Here is a 24,187-nt window from a genome sequence, read left to right as displayed (position 1 = left end):
GCTACAGCAGGTTTGCTCAGGGCTCTGTCCACTTTGAGAGAGATTTTCTCAGCTCCTTTCTGGCTTTCTCTTTCTGTAACAGACACATTGCTTATTCAGGAGCAAGCAACTAAATTACCAGGCTTCCTGAGCCTGCCTTGAATTCACCTTTTTTGCAAATGGTGCTTTAGTGCTGTCTGCTAGTTTTCATACTTTCTTCTAGCTAAACAAAAGAACATTAACTTTTTCCTGCAGTTATTCTGAAAAGAAACAGACAACGTAATTAATGGCTTCAAATTCAAGCTTCCTGGGAACCTCTCAATTCTGGTATTGATTATGAAATAATGTATATTCATGCTCAATAATGTATAACGCATGCTCAAGGAATATATGAGAATGGTCAATCTTGATGAACAATCAACACTATACTCTTCAGAGACAAAGCCCATATATTTTCTGACAGCACAGGTAAAGAAAAAATAAAAAATATACAACAGTGGTTCAAAATAACACTGTGATCTGCTCAAAATTCATCTTGAATGATGTCTTAGTGAAGTGCAATTTATATCAGTTGGGATCTAGGCCTCTATTCTCTAAATGTATCAGGTACATTTCAGTCTATGAAAAATATAAAAGAAACTTCCACAGTGGAAGGTTACAGTAAAGAAGAAAATAGATTTAAATAAATGAAAACTTACCGTGATTTAGGAAAAAAAAAGTCACTTTTAAAGAAGGATTTTAGTGAGATGAAGATGGCAGCTTGACTGTCATATATGGGAAAATAGCCCACAAGTAAGTGCATGAATAGAGCAGGAGTGAAGCATTAGGACTGGCACAGTCATCCAAGACGAAAATACTGGAACTGTCTTTGCTCTCAAGATAGGCATAGAAAATTAAAAGTTAGTCCTTTTAACTTTTGTGAGTTACCCTGAATATAACTATTGTACTATTAAATCCATTCACACATCAAAAACAAGTGAATGGTAACTGAGGCCTAGAAGAGAACAGCAGTCTGTATTGCCTCTGCACAAGATCATAAAGTCACTGTTGGACAAAAGCAAAGGCTTACAATCCGCAAACTAAATAAATCACTAAGATTAAGTAATTGAAAATTTTATGTCATTCATGGAATGACAAAAGAAGGTTGAATTGTGAGAAACCATGAGTAGTAGAAAGTTGCATGAATTGGGCTGATTCTGGATCTCTAAAGATTTGCAAGGAATGGTTCTAGAAGACTGACTGTATTTCCTAACAGGTTCTACTACAGCTATCCTTAGTTAGGCTTTGACCGGTCATGTTTATAGAAACTAACCTGACACAGCTGCAGGCAACAATTTTTGAGATGAACCTATGCCTCATATAGTGGGAGGAATATGTTAAGAGGCAGGAGATATTTAGGCAACTAATGATGGAAAGTTTCCAGCATAAGAGCAGCCAAGAAGCTTCTGTAAATAACTCTCAGTATTGAACATAAGGCATTTCTGCTGAAGAGTCCTGGAGTCTGGATCTCACGCCTGACTTGACCACGTGCCAGAGCTTGCAGTGACTGGAGATTCAGGGCACATATCAGCCCCATCTGTTCGCTTAGCCTTTTGCCTGGAGTAGGTTGGGATACAAGCAGCGTGCTGTTCAAACACTGCATTCTGCAAGCAGTCAGGATGGTAGGTTTGAGTTACACTCTTTGACATTGTCTTGGACTAGTTGTGAAATCCTATGAAATAGTTTTATTTTGATGAAGACTGACTGCATCATTTATAGATCCTGGTGCTGAGCTAGTTGGTGATTTTGGAAATGGCTACCTACTCCTTAACTGAAACAGACAGTATCAATGCATTTATTTAAAATTTAATGTGTACTTGATTCAGATACTCAGTTCACAGGATGGTTGCCTGCTTTAGAATCTCACAGCAGAGACAAAGTAAGGTGGTGTGCAAGAGTATTTTTTCATTTGCTTTTGGAAGTTTCCAGAATACAGCGCAGCTGTGAACTGAGTGCCTGTGCACACACATGAGCACAAAGGCAGGCACACGTGCACACACGTGTCCCTATAAACAGTAGGGTAACAAAATCCTTCTCTCATCCTTCTCTCTAAACAACTTCTTTAAAAACAAACTCCTCCAGTCACTAAAATTTCTACCAGCTCCACACACTGGTGAAGTAAATTGCCAAATTACAGCATTTTGCACCACAGCAACCAGATTTTACAAGGGCTGCACATCCAAATAAATGTCCTTGGGCAACCCATTCATCTAACAGCTGGAAAGGTGACACTTGACATTTGGAAACTTTCCTGTGAAGACTGCTGTAAGGCTTTCCCATTAGCTTCCTGGTGAGACTGTAAGGTTGAATAAGCTGCCTTGAAACCTGCAAAGGGTAACAGAAATGCTCTAATATCACAAGTCTGCTTGGTTTAAAATTCTAATTCGCAAGCCATGACTATTCAGATTTTTTTCCAAAGTATTAAACACATTCCGGGGGGGGGGGGGGGGGGGGAACTTTGCGGAGAAAGCAACATGATAAAGGAGGTTTGCCTGTATTTCTAAGAGGCTGAATAAGGAGACAAAAAGGAGATACCTTCTCTCCCCTACCACAGTTACCCAAAATCACTGTGCATTGAGAAATTAAGCAAGCAGGTCAGGGATTAAGGATGTTTCACACTCAGCATTTTCATCAGGTCTAAGAAGGCAGGACACAAACAGTGCTTTACAACAAGTGCGAAAAAATATGCACAGATACTAACAACAAGCTTTCAGCTGAAGTATTTTTAGGAAGTGAAATCAGACCCCAACAGCATGAAATTGCACAAACATGCAATCAGAGAGGCTTTGAGCAGATGGATGGGGGAGAAAGACATTGAGCTGTTACAGTCCCAACTTCAGTTGTTCAAATCTCTTTATGTGGGAGAATGAATCATGTATCATGTTTCTCAAAAGTTCCCTGCACTATGAACACACTTTTTGTCAGTTGGTTCTCCAGGCTGTGTCTCTGTCTTGGGAGGTTTCTATTCATCTCCTCTAGACTTCGTGCTCATCTACTAGAAAAATTAGGGCAGAGTCAGCAACATGCAAGGAGAACCAAAGGGAGACATGTGGTTTTTCAGGTTTGTATATATTACATTTCTCACATAAATTCTCCTTTGCATTATTTGCCTCTGTGCATTTAATGTTTGGTTTTTGTCAAGCTCTTGAATCCAGTTTATCAGTCTCAACAGAGCAAACTTGGGTTCCAGTGTAGATAACCTGAGCACTCTGTAAACTGTTAGTAAACTAAAAATGTCTTCCTTGGGTTACAACATTGGCAGTAGTTAATTTTTACTTTATGCACTACTGGAAGATTTTACTTTTTAATACTTATGGAGCTCACTCCTTTTCCCCAATTACCCAATGTCTGTTGTGCAGGAAGGCTTACGAGCATTGAGTGGAATTCAGAGCTGGGGCCAAGAAAACATTGCTTGAATTTTAGCATTAAGATAATGGAAGAAAGCTGAGTTCACCTACCCAAACTCTAATATGTGATCCAAGATGAATGAATCTGTGATGTTCTAATCACCAGATAATCTAGGTATTATTTCTCAAAATTTGTATAATGAATCAAAAGCACAATGAAAATATTTTTCAAAGTATCTAAAAGCAGATTAAACTGGGAAAGAGAAAAATACTTTTGAAGAAGTCACCTGGATGTATCTGTGCATGTACCAGGAAGCTTGTTTGCCATCATTCACGGATTCCACTGTAGTATTGGCAAGACCACCAACATCACCCCCTGCAAACACCCAGGGCTCACTTGTTTGCATCGTTTCTGGGTCTACTTCAGGGAGACCCCATCTGTTAAACTTGATAGGTGCCATGGCCTCTCTGACTGTAATTAAATAAATGACAAATATGTTAATTAAAGAAAGAGAAACTGTTGCTAAAATCTGTCAAATGTTTGATGATAACAATAGGAAAATCTAATGCTGAGAAATATCTTTTATTTAAGTCAAAGCCATCCTGACTTAATATTCAAACTCAGAACATCCTGGAAGAAAGGCTCACTTCAAAACATGTTACATGTATTATAAATAAAACCATAAAGCCACAATCAAAATCAAATGGTTAGAAGAAGACAGTATCTTTTGTATCTTTTCACTACAACTTCTGAATTTTTTTAAAGCGTGTATTAAGAGACCCTAGTCTTTTTCATGCTGTTAGAAAACAGCACATAGAGGCATTTTGCACATGAAATATTATTTTCCTCCAAATAATGTAGATTTGAAAAAAAAAATAGCTGCTTGGCATTATATAAATGTCATGAAATACACATAAATGCTCAGAAGAATATTCTGTTAATATTTTTTAAATTACTACATTCACAAGGCTCTTCAAAGTATCTTCATAAAGAGAATAATCTTTTCAATAAATAGTTTTAGCAAATTTTGATGGCATCTATCAAAATAGGGGAGGCTATATAGCTTTGTCTGCAGGAACAGAATATGCTGCAATAAAATGCAGTTTAAAATTGCAATGTCCCTCAGGGACATACCACTGGCAGATGCAGATTGCCAAGGTCAATTAAACTGATGTAGTTGCACTGTCATAAATGTAAAAGAGAAACCTGCCAGTTTAAGATGAAGACTTCTCCAACACAAAGGGCAAAGTCATGGTATTGTCCCAGCACACGCCTCAGTACAGAGCAAGCTTCAAACACAGTTTCCCACACATCACAGTGATAGGATTTTCATCTAAGGTTCTGTGTCTCCTTTCACTTCCAAATCATATATTAGAAATGTATTTCAAAGTGGAGGCTGTGTATAATCAGGGGAAAAATAATGAAACAAGAAGCAAGACACATTGTCACCTATTTGTCCCACCTACACTCTCCTCCTCAACCTTGGCATATACAAACATATCCAGAAGACTCAAATTCAAAGGATTTTTTGCAACTTGTTCAGAAGCTTGAGTCAGAGAAGACAGTTCTAAACTGAAAGACTGTAGCAGATTTTCTACCAGAAGTATTTAATCTATCTGCAAGACCTATTGCCTGCACAGTCTCTCCCACCTGGCATATACATGAGGTTTAAGTTGACAAAAATAATATTTGGGTAGCAACAAACCCAAAACTTAAGAAATTGTGTGCTGTAAAAATATCTAAATTACTGAAAGATTGCATGGAACACAACCTTCAGACTGAGACATTTTTCATCTGGAAAATGAGGGGTTTGGTTTGTTTGGGTTTGGGCTTTTTCTGTTTGTGTGGGTTTTTTAAAGGAAAGAGTTGGCTGATAGCAGTTTTATCAAAAATCCTTCAGAAATCAATACATTAACTTTCTCTTTGTGCCTCAGACTGTGTGTACTTCAAGAAAGCTTTTGATCATCTTATATTTGTCATATATAGGATAACTTATTGCATCCAGTGGTACCATCTCAGCATGTGGTCTAGACGGCTCTCACAAGTTAAATATGTACAGGCTTGTAAAGACACGTTTGGAAAAAACAGAGGAAAACTTGGTACTGGGGATTAATAGATGACTTCTGTCTGAGACAAGACTGAACTACAGTAAAGGTTTCTGAGGACAATATGCCGTCGAAAATGTAGTTTTTCAAAAGATATTATGTAAAACTGGAAGTTCTGACTACTTATTTCATTTTATAGAAAAACAGGGTATTACTTCTGTTATCCTGTATCTATTACATTTCTCAAATCTCTGAATTGCTTTGTTCTAAAATAGCTGTCTGGACATAATTATACCAAAAGCTTTTTGAGTGTGAAGAATGCCCAACATATCTTCACCTGAAACATCTCTCCAGGCCTGGGGATTTGTCTGCGTGATCAGTATTTTTAAAGTCAAGAAAGAACATTTCCCTGGTGGCAAGGCTGATATGGTATCCAACTGCTATTTATTTCTTTCTTAAAATCTCCAAGATTTAGGTTATATAAAAAAAGGGCATGGTTCAAAAGCATTTTATATAAGAGTTCCTAACATCCTCACAATTTGGATCTGACACCTGGTGAAGCTGAGAGGCTGAAGGGAGCACCTCCCAGACCACATGCACAAAGCAGGGGAGAACTTTTGTCTTCAGAAAGGAAAGTCCTTTCTCTGCCCTGCAAGGGTAAGAAAGAGCCCAAGAGATAAATGTGAGCTTGAACTATTGGTTCTCTGAATTGGTGTTTGACACTGAACAACAAGCAAATCAGATATTTAATGCTTGGTGCATCATTTGGGACAGAGGTAAAAAGTATCTTTAAAAACCTTCACCCTCTCAGTTTCAGTCTTTAAAGTTTAAAACTAACATATCTTTTCTCTTGAAAATTCAAACTGCAATCCTGTGTCTGTGCTGCCATCTCTCCCCCAGCCTAGTGAGATATTATATATCATTTGAAAAGATCCTTCTGGATGAAAGACAACATACAATTTAATTATTCTACCGCTATCAAGTGATGCTAACACAACACCAAACAAAAGAACAGTGCTGAATATATTTTCCAAATTCACTATATTCACTGAGCAAACAAACACAAATGGAAACACAGCAGCAAATTACAGCATTTGCAAAAACAATATTAAAATATAAGTGAATACAGAAAAAATATTTTAATTAACGAAACAAATCAAATGGAAAAGATTCCTCAAATAAAGCTTTAAAAGTGAGTCTCTGTGTGACTGCCATGACTAATTATGCATCTATGTAATGTGTGTTCAATTTGGGCTTATTTAAATAGCAGAAATGCTCATTAGCTGCAGTATATCTGTGAAGCTTCAATAAACAGTTTAATGGTTTTTATGTTTAACCAATTTGGTAAGTTCCTATAATTTTAGCTTTAGTAGCTCATTAATGTTATTTTTGACATCCATCTTACAGAATTCCTTTAAAGTGAACAGTAGCATTACTTCTGAAAAATACAAACATACAGTAACTTTCTTAATCTGAAATGTATAACTACAGCTGTCACATGCACTAACAGATTAACTGCTGACACTGCCCAGTCTAAACGCCCAGCAAATAAAGAAAGGCACAATCATGCTTCTAACATCCTCTGCCCCACTAGCATCCTGAACAGGATTAAAAATGGTTTGACTGGAAAAAGCTGGGTCCAGCTACGGTGGGAGCGGGTCCTGCTGCAGGCTGCTACTGCCTTTGTTTTCTGTCACTGGCAAGCTGAAGTGTGTGATATGTATCAACTCAGAGAGTAGAATTTCTGTCCTAAGTAAACATGGCTTTAGAAATCATCATGAAACCACTTTTTGATATCGGGAATGGGTACTGATTTCAGAGCACGGCACTGCTGCACCCAAACTCTTTCAGTAAAGCTATTTGTAGAGAAAAATCCTATTCCAAACGACTCAGCAGGAAAACTCCTATCTATTTCAATAGGAATCTTTTGAACGTATATAAATTTCAGTTTTATATAACAGTTTTTTTTACAACTCTAGTGCCTCAAAGCCTGTTGGCGTGAGGCAGATGCTGTGCTAGCAGGCAGATGCCAGGGCATTCCCAGCTGGGGTATCACAGCCTCCCCTCCCCCTTTACTCTTCCATTAGATAGTCAAGGCTTCAGTGCTCTGAGGTCAGAGTTACCCAACTCTCTGAGCTGGCTCCATGAAGAAACTCAACAGTCCTCCCAAGTTCCAGAACTCCTGGTTTCTGTGCCATTTGGAGTTCTATATTTGATCCAAGGAAAACGAAAATCTTTTTCACTTATGAGATCAGAGCTCTGCAAACGTTTTTTCCTTTGTTCCCTAGCAAATGCTTCTCAAACTGTAGATATAAAAATTAACCAGGAGTAGGTAAAATTATAAAATTATAAACAACTTGGGAAAAGTTACCTTTACTTTATGTTGAACTATTCTAGGGAAACAGTAAGGATGGGGTTTGCTGCTGCAGTTTCCAAGAAAGATGACAGTTGTACTAAAAGTAAAATCAAAATACCTGAAAGTTGTGACTGATTCCTGGAATTATGAAATGAAGTTTTGCCCTTCAGTCAACGATGCAATAGCTAGCTACTACCAAAATTTTCATAAAACATATTTTGGTTCACAAATAACTTACTACTTCTGGGATTTTTTTACAAAGGTGGTACTTGGATTTTGCTTGGATATTTTTTCATTTCTCTGTTTTGCTGTTCCAAGAAAATAAAACAGATATTATCATGCTAAGATTCAGTGTTCTGGTTACATGTGAATTCTTCCTCCTTAATGCTGCCCACTAAACAGAGTGTCAAACTAAAGTTAGGTTGCCAGTCCCCTATCCTGGGTTAGTCCTTTGCTCTGCATTGAATTTTGTAGCACATTTTCAGCACTATTTTCCATACTTTCTCCATTGTTCTCACTGGACATTCAAGAAAATAAATCCAAACAACGGCATTTGTTACAAAATTTTGCAGTCCTAAAGTATTGTTCCCTTTGCTTATCAGAAGGATTAGAAAAGGGTTATTCAGAGTTAGACTTCAAAACCAGTGGGACTGGTGTTAAGCAGGATGTAGAGGCTGGACACAGTGTGAGGGAGCACACAGAATTGCAAGTGTACATGTGGAATAGTTGCAATTAGAATGGTGGCAGAAAATACTTCAGTAATTCACTAGCACATTGTAAGCCTCAAAAACAACAAACTAAGAAAAAAAGCAATAGCCAAAGAAAAAGTATAAAATTTCTCTCACAGCTCTTTCTTTTTGTGGGTCAGTTACAATGGCTTGAAGGCTCTGGTAAGCTGTGCAATTAAAATAAAGCAGCCTGTACTTGCAAAAAATTTTTTCTTCAAGAAGAAGTAAAACATTTTTCCTACTCCATCTGCAGTAGTTGGATTTGAACAATGGTTTTTTACTGGTTTTAGTGAAACAGGAACCTTCTTAGAAGAGTCTAGAAGGCAACTCTCCTGTTTGATCTATAAGCAACTCCAGGAGCATAAAGTCAAACTAGGATTCAATTTTTTAAAGTAAATGATGCATTTATATGATTCCCAACGGGAGGATGAATACCCACTAGAACTGCTGCTTTAAAACACCATCAGCATTTTATTTTAACAAAACAAAAAAGACTAAATACCTATTGTGAACACATGGAGTCTCAGTTGCAAATTTAATAGTTACCACGCAAGAATAGGAAACATCTTGTTGAAGATAATAGACCAGAAAAAACTTTGTAACCTATGAGCTATTTCTGCTCAGTCACCCACACACTTATGGCTTCTTACAAAACTTTCCAACATGAGCATCAAGGCTGCCCTGAACACTTTGTTGAACTGAGGCTAAGTCTAATTTTAATCTCTCTGCTTTTGACAGTATTTTCTTTATTCTTTTATCAGTAGAACTGACTTTTTATAGGATATAACCTGCTCTCTTAGCCCATACCAATACTGCAGTTGCAGTTCCCTGAGGTGCCTTATGAATTAGGTCAATTGATAGAGCTCTTTGTATGAGCAGCAATTAACATGTTTATTCAACCTGCACCTGAGTCACCCAGTCACAGGATAATTGAAACCAGAAGGGCCCTCTGGAGGTTACCTATTCCATTCACTTCAAAGTTAGATCAAGTTCCAAGTCAAATCAGCTTGCTCATGGCATTGTCCAGTTTTGAGTACCTCAAGTATTTTCATCTCCATCTGTTGATGGGGAATACCTGAATATTTTCATCTCTTGAATACAGAAGTGTTTCTAAATGAAGTGTACTTCATTTAGAAAAACCAATCAACCACAAAACCAAAAATCCTCAACAAGACACTAAGATGATGTTTTGGTGTTGTTTTTTTTTTTAATTTTTCATTTATTTTTGTTATGTACACTGAAGTAGTCTGGAGTTTTGGTTGTAATCCAGCTCAGTAGTGAAAAGCAAATTTGACTTTCATTAAGACAGCCTAAAGAAAAAGACTTAAAAGCAACTGAAATGGTATGCTCAAAATAAGCACTTTGTGCACTCAAGTCTCAGTTTCTTTTCACTTTCACAACATCCAACACAAATGACTTGCATTTTTCCTTTTTATTGACTTCTTTTATAACAGCAGTTTCACCCAAAATACAGCATGAAACTGAGGTGTTTTGCTCACCCCCAAAGTAAATTTCTCTATTCTCTCATGATCAGCTCACTGCATGACTGTTCCCCTCCCATTTTATGTTCCTATTTAAAAACCTCTCAACAATTAATTTAGACTGTGAATGTGCCCTAGGAAATATAAGACTGGCACAGTACTATAGCACAGTACTTACTGGGTGCTTAGCACAGTAAGTTCAATCTTTTAATTGAGATAATTTTTAACGTGGGAGAAAACAGAATCACTCCTGTGTCATGGGGCCTATGAATCACAACAAAATATATTGATTGAATAGGTTAATATTGATTTACCACATGAGATTCTAGAAACCCTTCCAAAAAATCTAAACACGGAGTTTTAAAAGCAAAATTACCACCAGAACCAACAAAATTTGCCTAAATTCTCAGTTAATCAACACCATCATCACAGTAGTTAATCAATCTCTTAAAAAAAGCCCTTAAAACCTCTTCTTCCTGCACCCTAGACGTTAGACTGAGCTCTGAAATATGACCCACACAAGTGACAATCTTTCCACAGCAATACAGCTGCAAGAGGAATGGGAGTCTGCTCTCTCCTGTGCCCTGCAGAGCAGGAGGCAGCAGCAGGCCAGCAGGCAGCCCTGAATAGTGAGCTGGGAGCAGTCACTGTCTAGAAACAGCCTAGGATGTAAAAAACTGCCCCAAAGCATTAGTAGCACACAGAAGATAGGACTGCTCCTGGTATTCACTTCACATGTTCCTCAAAATACCAGGCTGATCCTTTTTACTGTAGGAGAAGGTTTAGACTCTTCTCATGGCTGCAGGACGGTTCACCATTCTATACAACTGGATGTGGAGCAGGGAGCGCTGAGTGCATTCAGGTTTAAAGTCTGCTTACATCACTTAGGATTTACCATTTCACTTGATTGCAAAGATTCACAAAAGTACAACATGATAAGAAATTCCGAATACCAAATTTTCTGGTCTTACGTAATCAGTGGCACTTGCCAAGTCCTCTATCAGAGCATTTATACCCAAAGGACCATGAAAACATGCCCTGGAGAGGCAGGCACATTCTTCACCAAGCTTTCAGAATTTGCTAGCCCTAGATGACTGTCTCCAAGCCAAAGACCTTCTCATTCTATCAGTGTGTCTTCTACTGAGTCAGTGTTTTTATTCTGAGGCACATTCAATGTATGTGCCTGAACTTCTAAAATCTAACCTAGTGTCAGAGGAGAGCAATCTAAACACTGCTCAGTTCCCATGTTGTTGACTATATTCATGTTCATCTCTCTGCTAAATGGAGACAATTCATCCAATCTCTGAAATGTCATCAATGTGCCAATTTCTGTATCTATAATACAGAATGAAGTAATTACTAATTTTTAAGACTAAACCTTGTGAAGTGCAACTAAGAAATATAGTGTACGAGAGAAGTCTCAGTTCTCTTGTACATGCACAAGAAATAACTAATACCCAGACTAGATGAACCAGAATAATGAATGTTTCAATGCTTGTTTAATTTGCAGTTAAAAAAAAAGATATTTCAGAGATCAGATCAGTTCAGCTTAAAGATGTAACATAATGAGTTTCTCTAGAGTTAATTAATGAGACCAGAAGAAATTCCCAAGAGTTTCTTTGAGATCCTACTTGCACTGAGAAGAAAAATATAGGCTGAGGAATTGTACTTCAATGCTGAGTTCCAGCTCTATACAGCAATTTGCAATCTGTATTTGCATTGGTCAGGGTTACCTTTATCATCACCCAGAACGGAGCCAAAGGCACTGATCACCACGTTGGCTTTCAGACGCACAACCTGATCCTCATCCTCTCTCCAGCTTCCATCGCTGTCCTGCTCCGTTCGAACAAATTCCATAGCAACAATTTGTCCACCTTTAACAACAACTTTACGAGGAGAGAGGAAAGGCAGAAATTCACACTTCTCTTCTTTTGCAAGTTCCATCTGTAGAGTTGAAGCAATAAAAGATATAACTTTACCATGATGCATTTTCAGGACAAAAAACCCCAAACAACCAACCAGGAAACATTTTGTGACTCAAGATGTTACCATGGATTCTACAACAGCAGAAATCAGCCTTGTCCAGTATGCAGAGAGTCATCTTACAGTCAGCTTCAGAGCCTCTCATGCTATCAAATCAAGCAGTGGCAGTAAGCAAACTTTCAAGGCAAATATTTCTCAAACATATTTTCTTATTTCTTTAATATATTTTTTTATTTTTCTGTTACTTTGAATATGTTTAACTTTTTTTAGGGCAAAAGATTTCTCTTACATAAATATCTGTGTCTTTTAAGAAGTGCCCTAGTATTAACTTAGTCCATGCCCTGATTTATCTTTACTATGATTTTAAGATTTTATTAAAGGCTGACTACCATGTAAAAGTAACAGTTTTCTGAGTGACAATCCAGACTTAAGGATCTTCTGAATCTCTGCTGTAGTAAAACTGTTAAAATCAATAATCTTCAGAATTTGACTGTCTCTATGTACACAACTTTTTTGAACATGTAATACCCCACCTGACATGATTCTATCATGACCATTACCAAATGAAGCTACTTTTATTTTACTGTTTTCAAGACCCATTGCACGATTGGATGAGTAGAAACATTGACAACTTTTAGAAATTTACCCAGGCTTCTATGAAAGATTTTGGTTCAGATTACAGTACGAATCTGAATAGCACATGAGTCTGTGCAATGGCCTTGGTAATCTCATTGCATCTAGAACTCTTGATTGAAGTGCAACAGAAGTAAATCATGCACCAAGAAACCCTCTATTACTTTCTTTGCAGCTCCATTTCCCTTCTGGAAGATCTAAGACACCCACATTCTTGAAACAGACGACCAAACTACCATAAATCTCATTATAAAGATGCATTAGATGGTGTGCTATTCTCAAGTATATAAAAGTGCAATGTACCAAATAAATAAAAAATAGAAAAAGAGCACCAAAATAAGAAAAAAAAATCTGAGAAAACTCTTGTAGTACATATAAATTGAGGAAGCAGAATAATTTCAAAATGTGCAGACGATCTAATAAATGCCGAAGTACAAAGCCAAACTAAAACTAAATGGATTAGGATGCTGAAATACATGATGAATAGCATTGCTTCACTGTCATTGGCAGTGATTCAAAGTCAAAATCACTGTAAGTAATTTTCTCACCAGAAAGAAAGGAGAGGTAAGAAAGAAAGAAAACCTTCTATAGGCTCGTAAGGCAATGTCAGAATCACTGAGATTCCTTAAACAACAGCCAGAAGGTATCATTATAGGATCTATCCATGATCTGAAGAGCTACTTACAATACTCTAATGGCTGTTTGATTCCAACATTGAAAATTTTAGTTCATTTCCTAACTTACAAGAAATTCTAACCCCTGTGTGCAAATACATCTCTCTGCCTTGTCAGGAAACAGATACAACAGTTGAAAATTATTTAAACACAGAGTATACAAAGTGAGCCTCAGATCTTTAATAGACATTAGTACATTTAAAGAGCATTTTTATAAACAAAACCTTTAGCAGATGTCTGCTAAGTACCTATAGTATGCTTTCAGGCCACATAGAAGTACCTAAGATGCCTTCTCAGAAAAGCTGCTAATCAGTTTTACCTCTTCTGGGACAGCCCTGATATGAGTGAATCCCTTCCTGAAGACCACGAAGACGCGGCGAGCTCCGCAGCGCAGAGCAGATGTTGCACAGTCAAAAGCAGTGTCTCCTGCCCCCAGTACAATCACAGTTCCCTGGATTGGTGGCAATGGAGAGTGACAGGCACACATCCCTGAAAGATAAAAGGAAAACCCCATTTTCAAGTAGAGAAGCCATTTCTGCATGACAGCTCAAAAGGTACTTGTACTCAAAGCAGTGTAAAATTGCATCTTACAGCTTCCAAGCATGGAGTGTCACTATCAAATTATTCTGCTCTACTGAAAGACAGTTTTATTCCCCCTTTTAAGATATGCTCATATACATAATTTCATAGTCAGTACTCTAAGCAGCTGCATCTTTCTATTGAAAAAGAATTCAAATGACAACATGTTTGTAGGATTGTGGGTCATGTCAGATTGAAACTAGAATTGTGAGATCTTTTTATTCAAAAAGTTTCTCTCTCATCAGATTCATTATCCTCCCAGCTAAAAAAAAAAAAAAACAAAACAAAAAACAAACCACAAAACCAATCCAAAACAACAACAACAAAAAAGATGACCAGTTGTTGTTAGTTATAGTTTTGTGTAATAGTATACCAACATCAGTCCCCTCAGATTTCTATAAAGCACTGACACTGTTCTGGCGGCTACATGATTCTCTGAGGCTATTCATCAGCTGAACATGAAGGAAAAGAATATTGTAACAGCAATTCCTAGTTCTTCTACTGGAAGAAAATGCTTAATCTACAGTCGTTTTCTATAAATCATTTGTAAAAAGTTACGTGTAGAAAATGACAACATTATGTGTTTATCATCTACAGCTTGTATTTAATGATCCAAATAAACAAGAAATAGTTAAGTAAAGCTGAACTGTGTCTGTTCCCTGGATGAGACTGCACTTTATCATATGTTTAAGTACAACTAACTGTTCATTAGGCAAATGGTTATAACTTGAAAAATATTGACATAAATAATACAAAGCTATATTCTCACCAAGTCCGGGAAAGCTCCAGTCAGGAGGCACTAAGCTGGCCATTTACCTACTGTACTTTAACTCAAGTATCCTACTGTAGCAGATTTTCACATGTAATTGTGGAACACAAGTATTACTGAAGTAAACAATCCTTTTCATTTAGACATACAAGCAGAGTGAGAAATTCCCCTGCTCACCCATGAATGTGGTGTCACATTGACTATTTATTTAACAGGATTCTTAGTCTGAAATTCTCTCTAAAAACTTTTCTCATTTATTTTTAGTGAACTTAATACTCCATACAAATTGAGCAGTGGAAAAAGCACAAGTGAAGCAGGGAGCGGGCAGCTCAGAGTGCCATTAGAGTGTGAGTGTAGACGGGATCAGATAGAGCAGCCTGCTTTGCTCCTGGGAACACACTCCTGAGCTAAATTCACAGCTATGTATTTGCAAGAGGAAACCCTTTTGGAGGAAAGTGTATTAACAAGTAGCATTCAGAATTAATAAGCAGGCAGAATATGTATTTTACCATGAATAAGTCTATTATGTCTATTATTTAGATAACTGTCACAGTGAAAAAAGGAGGATAGAGTAGGATGTAGTATGTGTATATTTTATTTTATAATTCCATCCCTTAAAGAGCAAAAGGTGGCTATAGCTACAGACAGACACTAGGAGAATTAAGTAAAAGAAACCATGTTAATTAACGGACAACACCAAAGACCTATCTATTACTGTCAATCAGAAAAGGTTAGTTCTTCAAAGTTCATCCTTTTTCCCATTGTAGACTTAATATAAAAAATCATATTATCATATTTGCTAGCTTATCAAGAGGCCTACTTTGCAATATTTTGAAATATGTGGATCACAGTATATAGATCCACATGCAGGCAGGTGACTTATAGTACACAACTGCTACGTATCTTTTCAGAATTCTACAAAGTATTTTTAGTCAAATTGTTTCAAGAGAGTTTTGTTTGCAGAATTTACCTTTCCTTTGTTAATCTACAAATGTGTTGCACTGCATATGCTCAACCTGTTTTACTTTTAAACATCTCTGTCTTCAAAAAGAAAACCCAAAAGCTCACCCTTTTCTCCTAAATAATTTAGGATTACTCTGAGCTTAAGAAAACAGACAGAAATAAGCATTTTGATAAAAACAGCTAGGAGATGGGACAGATGGGATGCAGAATTTCACTTCTGAAATATTTTGCATCAAATGGAGTAATAAATATTACATTTATAAGCAGAATAATCTGCCATAGAATATATGTTTCTCAAAATTGTATAAGAAAAGTCTATTAAATAAGTAGGCAATCCTATATGATGCTAAAAAATCAGTTTGTAGATAAAACAAGTAATATTAAGTCATATGTAAAATACCGCATTCTGTCCCAAATAAAAAATCCAACCTGTACATTAATTTGTTTTTTGTCTGGGGAATCTAGACATATGAAGAAATGTGGCATAGAAATCACATATTTGGGGCTTATGAGTTCATATTCAGGGACACTGAAGGCATCGGTACTCCATAGGGAACAAATGCCATTATCTCTGAGCTCAAAGAAAGATGTGAAACCATAAAACAAGACTGCATTTGGGGCCTATGAACTGAGCACTTTCTTATTAACTCCTGTCATAATCCTGTTGTCCTGAGTGTTAGACTGCAAGTTCATTGGGTAAAGAACTAGTGCTGATTTAAATGTGTCTACAAAACCTGCAGCACATGACTTGGATCAAGTAAAAGAATTTATCAACAATGTACAAATCAGCTGCTTATATAAGTCAGAAACACCTTTTTTAATATCAGGTTTTTTTCAAACCATCTTATATATACTATCTTTATCATGATACTTCATACAAAGGAGAAGCTTGTGTCAGCTTTAGAATATAATTCCAAATAATAAATAAATCTTATTAGGGGAAATAATTTGCCATAAATTTAGTACACATGATTATTCAGTTTATAATCTCTGGATCTAACTTTCCTGACCATGCTCCCGAGGTTGCCAAACACCAAGAGAAAATCCTGTCCCAGACATATTCAGTGGAAGGTACTTTGTAACAGGATGTGCTGCTTTGTAGCCAAGCAGTTTGATATAACAACACCTGCAAATGACTTATTAAATGTGATTACAGCAAGAACACAGTACCACACACCTGGTTTACTTGCCATTGCTACCAAAGGTAAGAAGTCTTTAGATGTGTAGAATCCTTGATTCATTTTCAGCCCTTGGAATATACTCTCTCTCTTTGGTTCTGGCAAACCTGAAATAGACATTTTATGGCACATAAGAATTACACAGGAAATTTTAGTGACCAACATATATTTTCAATTACACGCATGTTCTCAAAAACATCATCCATACAAGCACTTTCACAAACCCTTAGATGTTTCCAAAATATTATTGCAAATGATCACATTCGCAGTCTGCAGCTTACATAACTGGTGATTGTTTAATAGCACAGGCACTTGAAAATCAGGTTCCTTGACAATGTGTGTGTACTTGTATAACTCATAACAAAATAAATGTAGGGGAAGGGATTAGAGAGAAAAGGGTGCAAAAGCAGATGATACAAATGAGGCAGTAACAAACAGCTTAAGTGATGAGGAGAAGAGGACAAATGGCAGTGCTGTAGGTCTGATCTGTGAGTATTTGTATGCCATCATTTTTTTGCCATTCTTGATTATTTTCTCAAAATCTTGAAGTCCTGATTAGCTGACATTTATTCCTAGTTATCAAAACCACACTTTAGACAGAACCCATAGCATAAAGACAAGGATTTACTTCACAACTATTAATAGCAACAAATACCTTTCAGTTAAAAGAAAGCAATAAATAGCATCTTCCAATTATACCAAAGAACATCACCTTATTTTGGTGTGAATGGTTGGACAGTGCCAAAGCCTAGCACGGCTGACACACCAGTTAAGCCATTTTACTCATGGAAATGCAATCAGTGTATTTTCAACACTCTCAACTTTCATATTTACATCTAAAACCCCATAATATTATCAAAAGTATGCTAATTGATGATCACATACTGAAATGGAGTAAATGTCAACAATTTTTGTAAGAAAGCATACTGGCACTGAGGCGCCCTCAGAGCAAGCAGGAAGAACAGGAGCATACAAAGCAATCTGAATTCCCTCCATTCTCAGGCATGGGTAGCAGCAGACTAATATTAGTCCTCTTTGAGACACATTTTGCAGACACACTGGTCTGGAAAACCCTAGCAACACAATTTTAGCATCTACAATAATGCAGAATTGCACATTAAGGAGCAATTTCCCAAACAGGGAAGGTTTGGGGTCTTTTTCTATTAATTAAACAACAAAAATCTGTCTTATTACAGCATAGGATGAGAACTACCTAATGAGAAAACTCAGTACTTTTTCATGAGTTACCTATATGTAGTTTTTTGAACCTGTAGAATTCTGAATGCAGTTACTATATTACTAGAAAAATAAAATACATTTTTAGATTTATTAATTTCAGTGAAGAAAAACAAAAAACTCTCAGTGAATTCAAAATGCTTACAAGCCAAAAAGCACACTAAAAAATCTTAAAATTTGATCTCTATTTCTAAAGAAAAATCATGACTCGGTTGCTGAACACCCAGCTCTGAAATCAACACTGATCTATAGTTGGATATTGAGAAAAATAAGGTTAAAAAATAATAGCACGTCCTGAACTTCAAGACCTTTGGATGCTGTACTTTCTGGGTAGACTGGAATTTCAGCTACTGAATAATGAATAATGGATATCTTAAGAGGCTGCCAGAAATACTTAGTACTATTGAAAGTACAATATGTAAAATGCATTAAAGAAACTATTTTTAAAAGGGCATTGATTTTTCTCTATGTATATATTGCAAAATCATCTATGGCAAGAGGAGCGCCTCAGAAAAAGCTCTCAGTGACCGCCTGCAGGCAGAGGAGAGAGTAATGCAACCATTTCTATTGAGATACCCATAAACCAACTCAGAGGCCTCAGTTTACTCTTGGGAGAAACACTCTTGTCATTAGTGGGATGTGTGGCCTGCATTAAAAATAATTTCCTTCCCACCCAATATGTACCTCCATTCAAACTCAAAGAGAAACTCTCAAAATATTTTTTCTGACTTATTTTTTGCTGCTTTTATAATTTCCTAATGAAAACTATTTGGTCTCTAACAGCATCAGTATTTTAGCTCCCATTGGCTGAATAAAGAGTATAATAAAGGAAGTGTTGCAATGTTCTTTGTCTAGGTTCATAACTAGTCTTTTCAGATTCATCACTGAAATAAAACGAGTTGGATTAAGAGTGCATTGGGTTCAATAATGTTTAGCCTGGCTCATATGACCAAACAACTGCCAAAGAGGTAGTCAATATACGTGGCATTATCTGCTATTTATTTTACTATTTTCATTTTGCTGAAAACTCTCTGAAAAACAGTTTTGTGATATTTACACTTTAAGGAAAGGCATGGGACTTCTTCTTTTATACTTATAAACACTTAGCACAGATTGAAGCTCTTTGCTAAGCACCTGCTGGAAATTGTATTGTGCTGGATTCTGATGCATCTCTTTTCCTGTTCAGTATTTGCTGTTGTAATGACTGCATTTACTTTTGTTAAAATAGAGAGACTTAGTACTTCTTCAAGCCACAAGGCAAGCTAAGAAAGAGACAGACTGAGGCAGACAGAGAAAGAGATCAAGAACAGATAAGATTCACTTTAGAGACACCATTTCATAATAAACATTCACCCCACAGAAGTATGCTTTACAGAGAGATCAAATATTGATAAATAGCCAACAGCCTCTTGGGAGAGAGAATATTCAACAAAAACCAGCTGTAGAGGAAAAATGCAGTTTTGAGCAAATGGTTTCAGAGAAGAAATTAAAAAAAAAAAAATTTTAAAAACCCAGTCACCTACGAAAGCCACAATTTAGGTCAAAATAATGAACCAAGAGAAACACTCTTTGAAGATAAATCAGAGAGATCCTTTAGACTAGTATAGCCAAGAGCCACCCAACAAAAACTGCTTAGAAAAATATAAGGTCTTTTCCCTAGCTTTTAGGCTGAAGCCAAGTAAGTCAGTTCTCTGTTCTCCAAATCCACTTGCAAGCCATCTAAAAAGATTTTTTTTTATTTATTATTTGCTATTTCGTGTTCTGAAACAATCTGTCACTATCCCACATCTTCCATCTTTAAATAATCTGCATCAATATCTAGTGATAACAATTATTTCCTTGCCCTGCACTGAAGAACAGCTCTTTTGAAGGGCAAGCAAGAGGAGGCAGATTGGAAAGGCAGCTCCCCTGGTGGTGCTTGGAGGGGCTCTGCACACCCTGCTACAAGCAGAGGGCTGTGCTGAGCCCCCCATCCTCTGCAGCCTCAGCCCTGGGCCTCCTGCAGGCTCAGCTGCTTTGCTTGCTGCTGCCAGGGAAGCTTCTGAAGGAACTGATACCCAAACCACGCAATGAAGCCTCATGGGCTGTTGAAAACTGCATTTACTAAGAATAGAGAAAGTAGAAACATTGTGAAAATAACAGCTTGCATGACAGATCTAGTTCAGCTTTGCAAAATCTAACCTAGACAGTCCCAATCTGGGTCAGGTGCAGCGCAGAAAGCAATTCATCTTGATTCCTGACCCTCTGGTTTGCTGTGCTCTGCCTTCCATCTCCAGATGCTCCAGCTATCTCTCAGGAGCCATCACTACTCTATTAGCTTCTTTCCTTCATTTGAACCCCACAACTCCTTCTCAAGTTTGCAATTCCCCAGCACTGAAGTCTCTCCCATGAATGACATACCATATACTTTCCAAAGTCCTTAACCACTACAAGAGTGGCTTTGAAAAACACAAACTAGCTCTCCCTTTTTATATCCTTTATATATACATATAAATATCTATGTGCACATATGTATTAACAAAAACATCATCTGCCTCCTGTTAAGATCTTGTACTTTCTGTTCCCACAATACTGATGCATATAAATTTTCTTCATGCACAGTCTCAATTCCATTGTTTCCCTTTAAAGAAAATTTAGATACAATTCCCTAGTCCAGTTGAGATATGAATTGCTGAATGATTAGAGTAAATTTGTCAGATGTACAAGGCAATGTACCAGAGGGAGGCACAGACAATGTAAGGGACTGGCTTGCAGAGCAGGGCACCAAGTCCCCTCAGCTGCTGCACCAAGTAAATTCAGGCATGTCAACACATCAATGAGCTAAGTCTGCTACTACTCTACCTATGAGCCTGATCTGGAAAGAGACACTAAAGCAAGTACAGGCATTGCATATCTACCTCCTGTTTGGATCAAATCCCCTCTCCCCAGCAACAGCTATGCTTCTGAGCCTCAACTTACTCATTGGACTAGTTAAATCTGACATGGTTGGCCAAATCTGCAGTTTCAAATGAACTTCTCAACTGATCCTAATAACTGACAGACAAAATAAGCTCTCATCCTTGATAAGGGTCAAATACAGTTTTCACTGGGAGCTGACTAAAAACGCTCAGACAAAAAAACTCCAGAAAAAAAGACAAAATGGAGCTGAAGATGAAGGGTAAATATACAGGAGCCTTCAGGGACAAAACTAACTAGAACATTATTTTTTTCCTCATTTTCCTCACATCAAACACTGAGAAGGTTTTCTGCCTTTATATTTAATTGTGATAATACTGAATTTTGCTGGTGAATGCAATCTGTATTTCAAAATACCAAGAGCTACTTTTTAAAAGTGAAGACACTTCCTTAGTACATTTTTTATATTGAGTCTTTCAAATTTGTTTTGAAATTACATTGCATGCATAAATTTATCCAAATTCAATAAAAAAGAAACAAAATGTGATTCACTGGCTATGCACATTCCTTTTTCTAACTTTTAAAACAAGGAAGCCAAGCATCAAACCACATTCACAAATTTATGGATTATTTTTTAAATTTTCTCTTGCCTTTCATCTGGAGCTAGAACGTTAGAGGGCAAGGACATCTTTCCACCTTTTAACATCTCTATGTTTCAGAGTTAAACCAGATTTTTTTTTTTAAATAACATTTACAAGGAAAACTCCTCTTCTGTCCTTCACAGCCTCTATTACAGGAAATCCTAGGATTGGGTGGAAAGCCTTTAACTGTCAGATATTACTGAGAATGAGGAGAGAAATCCATGAATACCATACAAAACTGGAGAGAAGAACCATAGGATTGAATTTCTGCATATCTGCTCTGGGGGCAATGCAAATCTTCTGAAATAACATCCGAGAGGCTGAGCCCAGACGAGCTGAGCCCAGCCTGTTACTCAGCAGCAGAAACTTGAGCACAGCCTGGCAAGGAGGCAGCACAGATCCTGCAGCAGCAGCTCTGCACCTCTGGCCTGGAGAAGGCTGTGCCCCTTCATGTGTCCTGGGGAAAGGAGCCATGGAAGTCTGACAACCAGAGACTGATGTGAATTTTATCGAGGAAATGACAGATAAATTTTTTTTGTTAACCAACGATTTTTTATATTGTTCTTTTAATTTTCTTTCAAAGGATATGCTAAAGTAGGTACAGAGCTACAGTAATTTCCTTCTGAAGGTAAATTTTAAATCCACCATTTGTCTTCTGAAAGGATTCTTTTGAATTAACAGAAAAGCACCACTTTGTCCCATGTCCCTGCCTTTTTACACCCTGAATGTTCCAACTTGCTCCTTGTGAGCCCATACAAAGATATTTCAGATGTAGCAGATCTGATGACATTTCACTCTTGCCCAGAGACTTGCAGCTACAGGTACCATATGGTTAGACTGTGACTACAAAGGTACATGGCACACTGTAAAATCCAAGCACATAAGCACTACTTTAACAATTCTGAATGCTCTGATCTTCTTGAACAAGTCTCCTTTGTGTGCTGGGGAACTGGAGATCAAAATCTATATATTTAAAGCAGTCTTACTTAATGTCACACAATCTGGGACACATATAAATTGGACCATGAGTTTTAGATATGTTATTTTCTTGAAGGATAACACTGAAACTGTAAACTTTCATAACTGTCAAATGTACAGTTTTACCTAGACATGACAGAAACTACTTGTATGCTGTGGGATATGCTCTACATATTTGTTTCTAAGCCACCACATTCACCCACACCCATACTGATCACATTGCTCTTCACAATTTAGAAATTATCTATATTGAAATGTATACTCCAAATACAGCGAGCCCCAGAGCTGATTATACTAAATATACCAGTATAACTCATGCTATGAGATGCACCATACATGGAAAGACAACCATTGGTATCTAAAGAGTAACTTTCTTTACATATTTAAAGGCTTGGTACTGGGCATCTAGACTTTCAGAAAAGTCGCAAATACTCTGCAAGCGCTCAGTTTTTCTCAAGGTCAATCCATTAGTGATTAGCACTTCAGTAAGTACTTTTGAGGCTTGTATTTGTAAAGAATCTCTCTCATTTTGCTGGACATTTTTTTTTATGGAGACAGCTTTGTTACTTCCTGTTGTGACGTTCAATACAGTATGCTTTCTAGGTGGTTGATTTTTTTTTTGTTTGATATGTATGTTGATGGAGATAAGTGTTTTAATTACTTTTTTAATGTCTATGCTTTTGTGTTTTCTCCCTCCCTCCCTTTATTTCCTGCTGTTGAGATTACTGCCTCATCTCCACAGCAGGTGGCTTCTTCAAATTTGTTTTCTCTGTAAGCCTGGTAGATTAATTTTGTAATATAACTGCTCCTTTTCCATAGTTTTTATTAATGATTTATTTCCTTTGGAAAATGTATGCTTGCAAGGGTTTTAGGAGTTACTTCATAACGATGGCTAAACGCCTCATTGATAGAAAATTGAAAGCAAAGGGAAAAAAGCAAAAGAACTACACTAGGGTAAGCCTTCTCTTACCCTCAAGTTAGAATGAGCAGTGTGTACAGCATATGTGAAAACACCTTTCACATCTACCAGCATGAGCCACACACAACTGCTGCAATGCATTCTAAATTGAACAGCTATATCCATAGCATGGCTTTCAAAAACACCCAAATAAGCAGTGAACCTGGAAGCAATGCAGTCTGTAGGTCTCACACCTTACTTTGTTGATAAATTAGACACAGAGACAAGCATCTGAACTCTTGCAAATGGTAAAGAAATAATAGGAGTGAGGGAGTCAAATTATTTAGCACTAAATTTGTTCTTATAATCCAATTTCTCTTTGAGTTCCAATTTTACAAGCCCAGTATAGAGGCAGCCAAAATTCACATGAGCTAGATATCAGAAAGTGCAGATGGGAAGGACAGGCCAGAGTTCAGAATCAATCCATGTGAGTGATGGAAATTAGGATTACGACAACACAGTCAGTGTTGTCTGCCTGAGCACGGAATAGAAACCAGCCTTGTAGTCTGCCCTCACCACATCTAGTGATCCCATGATCACATCAGACTGACATCTAATACTGGCCAAAGTGCCCAAAGATGGACCATAACTCATCAGCCTCATCAGGTATAGACTCCACCCCTCATCAGATTTTTTTGTAATCAGTCCAGCCTTACTCAAAGCTTTAGTCTACCCGCTACAGCCTACCTCTAGTCTTAATTGCTGTTTTAAATTTTATTATGGT

General features: G+C 37.2%; 1 protein-coding gene across 2 annotated transcripts in view; it reads right to left on the bottom strand.

Moving 5' to 3' along the window:
* DPYD (dihydropyrimidine dehydrogenase) overlaps window positions 1-24,187 on the bottom strand; it is a 338,172-nt gene that overhangs the window by 159,863 nt on the left and 154,122 nt on the right. For both annotated transcript variants that reach the window (XM_059478500.1, XM_059478498.1), the window contains exons 9-12: window positions 16,755-16,862; window positions 13,586-13,755; window positions 11,710-11,920; window positions 3,653-3,837 (exon numbers count right to left, since the gene is read on the bottom strand). In XM_059478500.1, the coding sequence (XP_059334483.1) occupies window positions 3,653-3,837; window positions 11,710-11,920; window positions 13,586-13,755; window positions 16,755-16,862 (674 nt within the window). The remainder of the gene's footprint in view (window positions 1-3,652; window positions 3,838-11,709; window positions 11,921-13,585; window positions 13,756-16,754; window positions 16,863-24,187) is intronic.

This window comes from Ammospiza nelsoni, chromosome 9 (genome assembly GCF_027579445.1).
Source record: "Ammospiza nelsoni isolate bAmmNel1 chromosome 9, bAmmNel1.pri, whole genome shotgun sequence".
In the NCBI taxonomy this organism is placed as follows: Eukaryota; Metazoa; Chordata; class Aves; order Passeriformes; family Passerellidae; genus Ammospiza; species Ammospiza nelsoni.
Note: the sequence above shows the minus strand (reverse complement) of the source record. Positions and strands in the feature narration are given on the sequence as shown.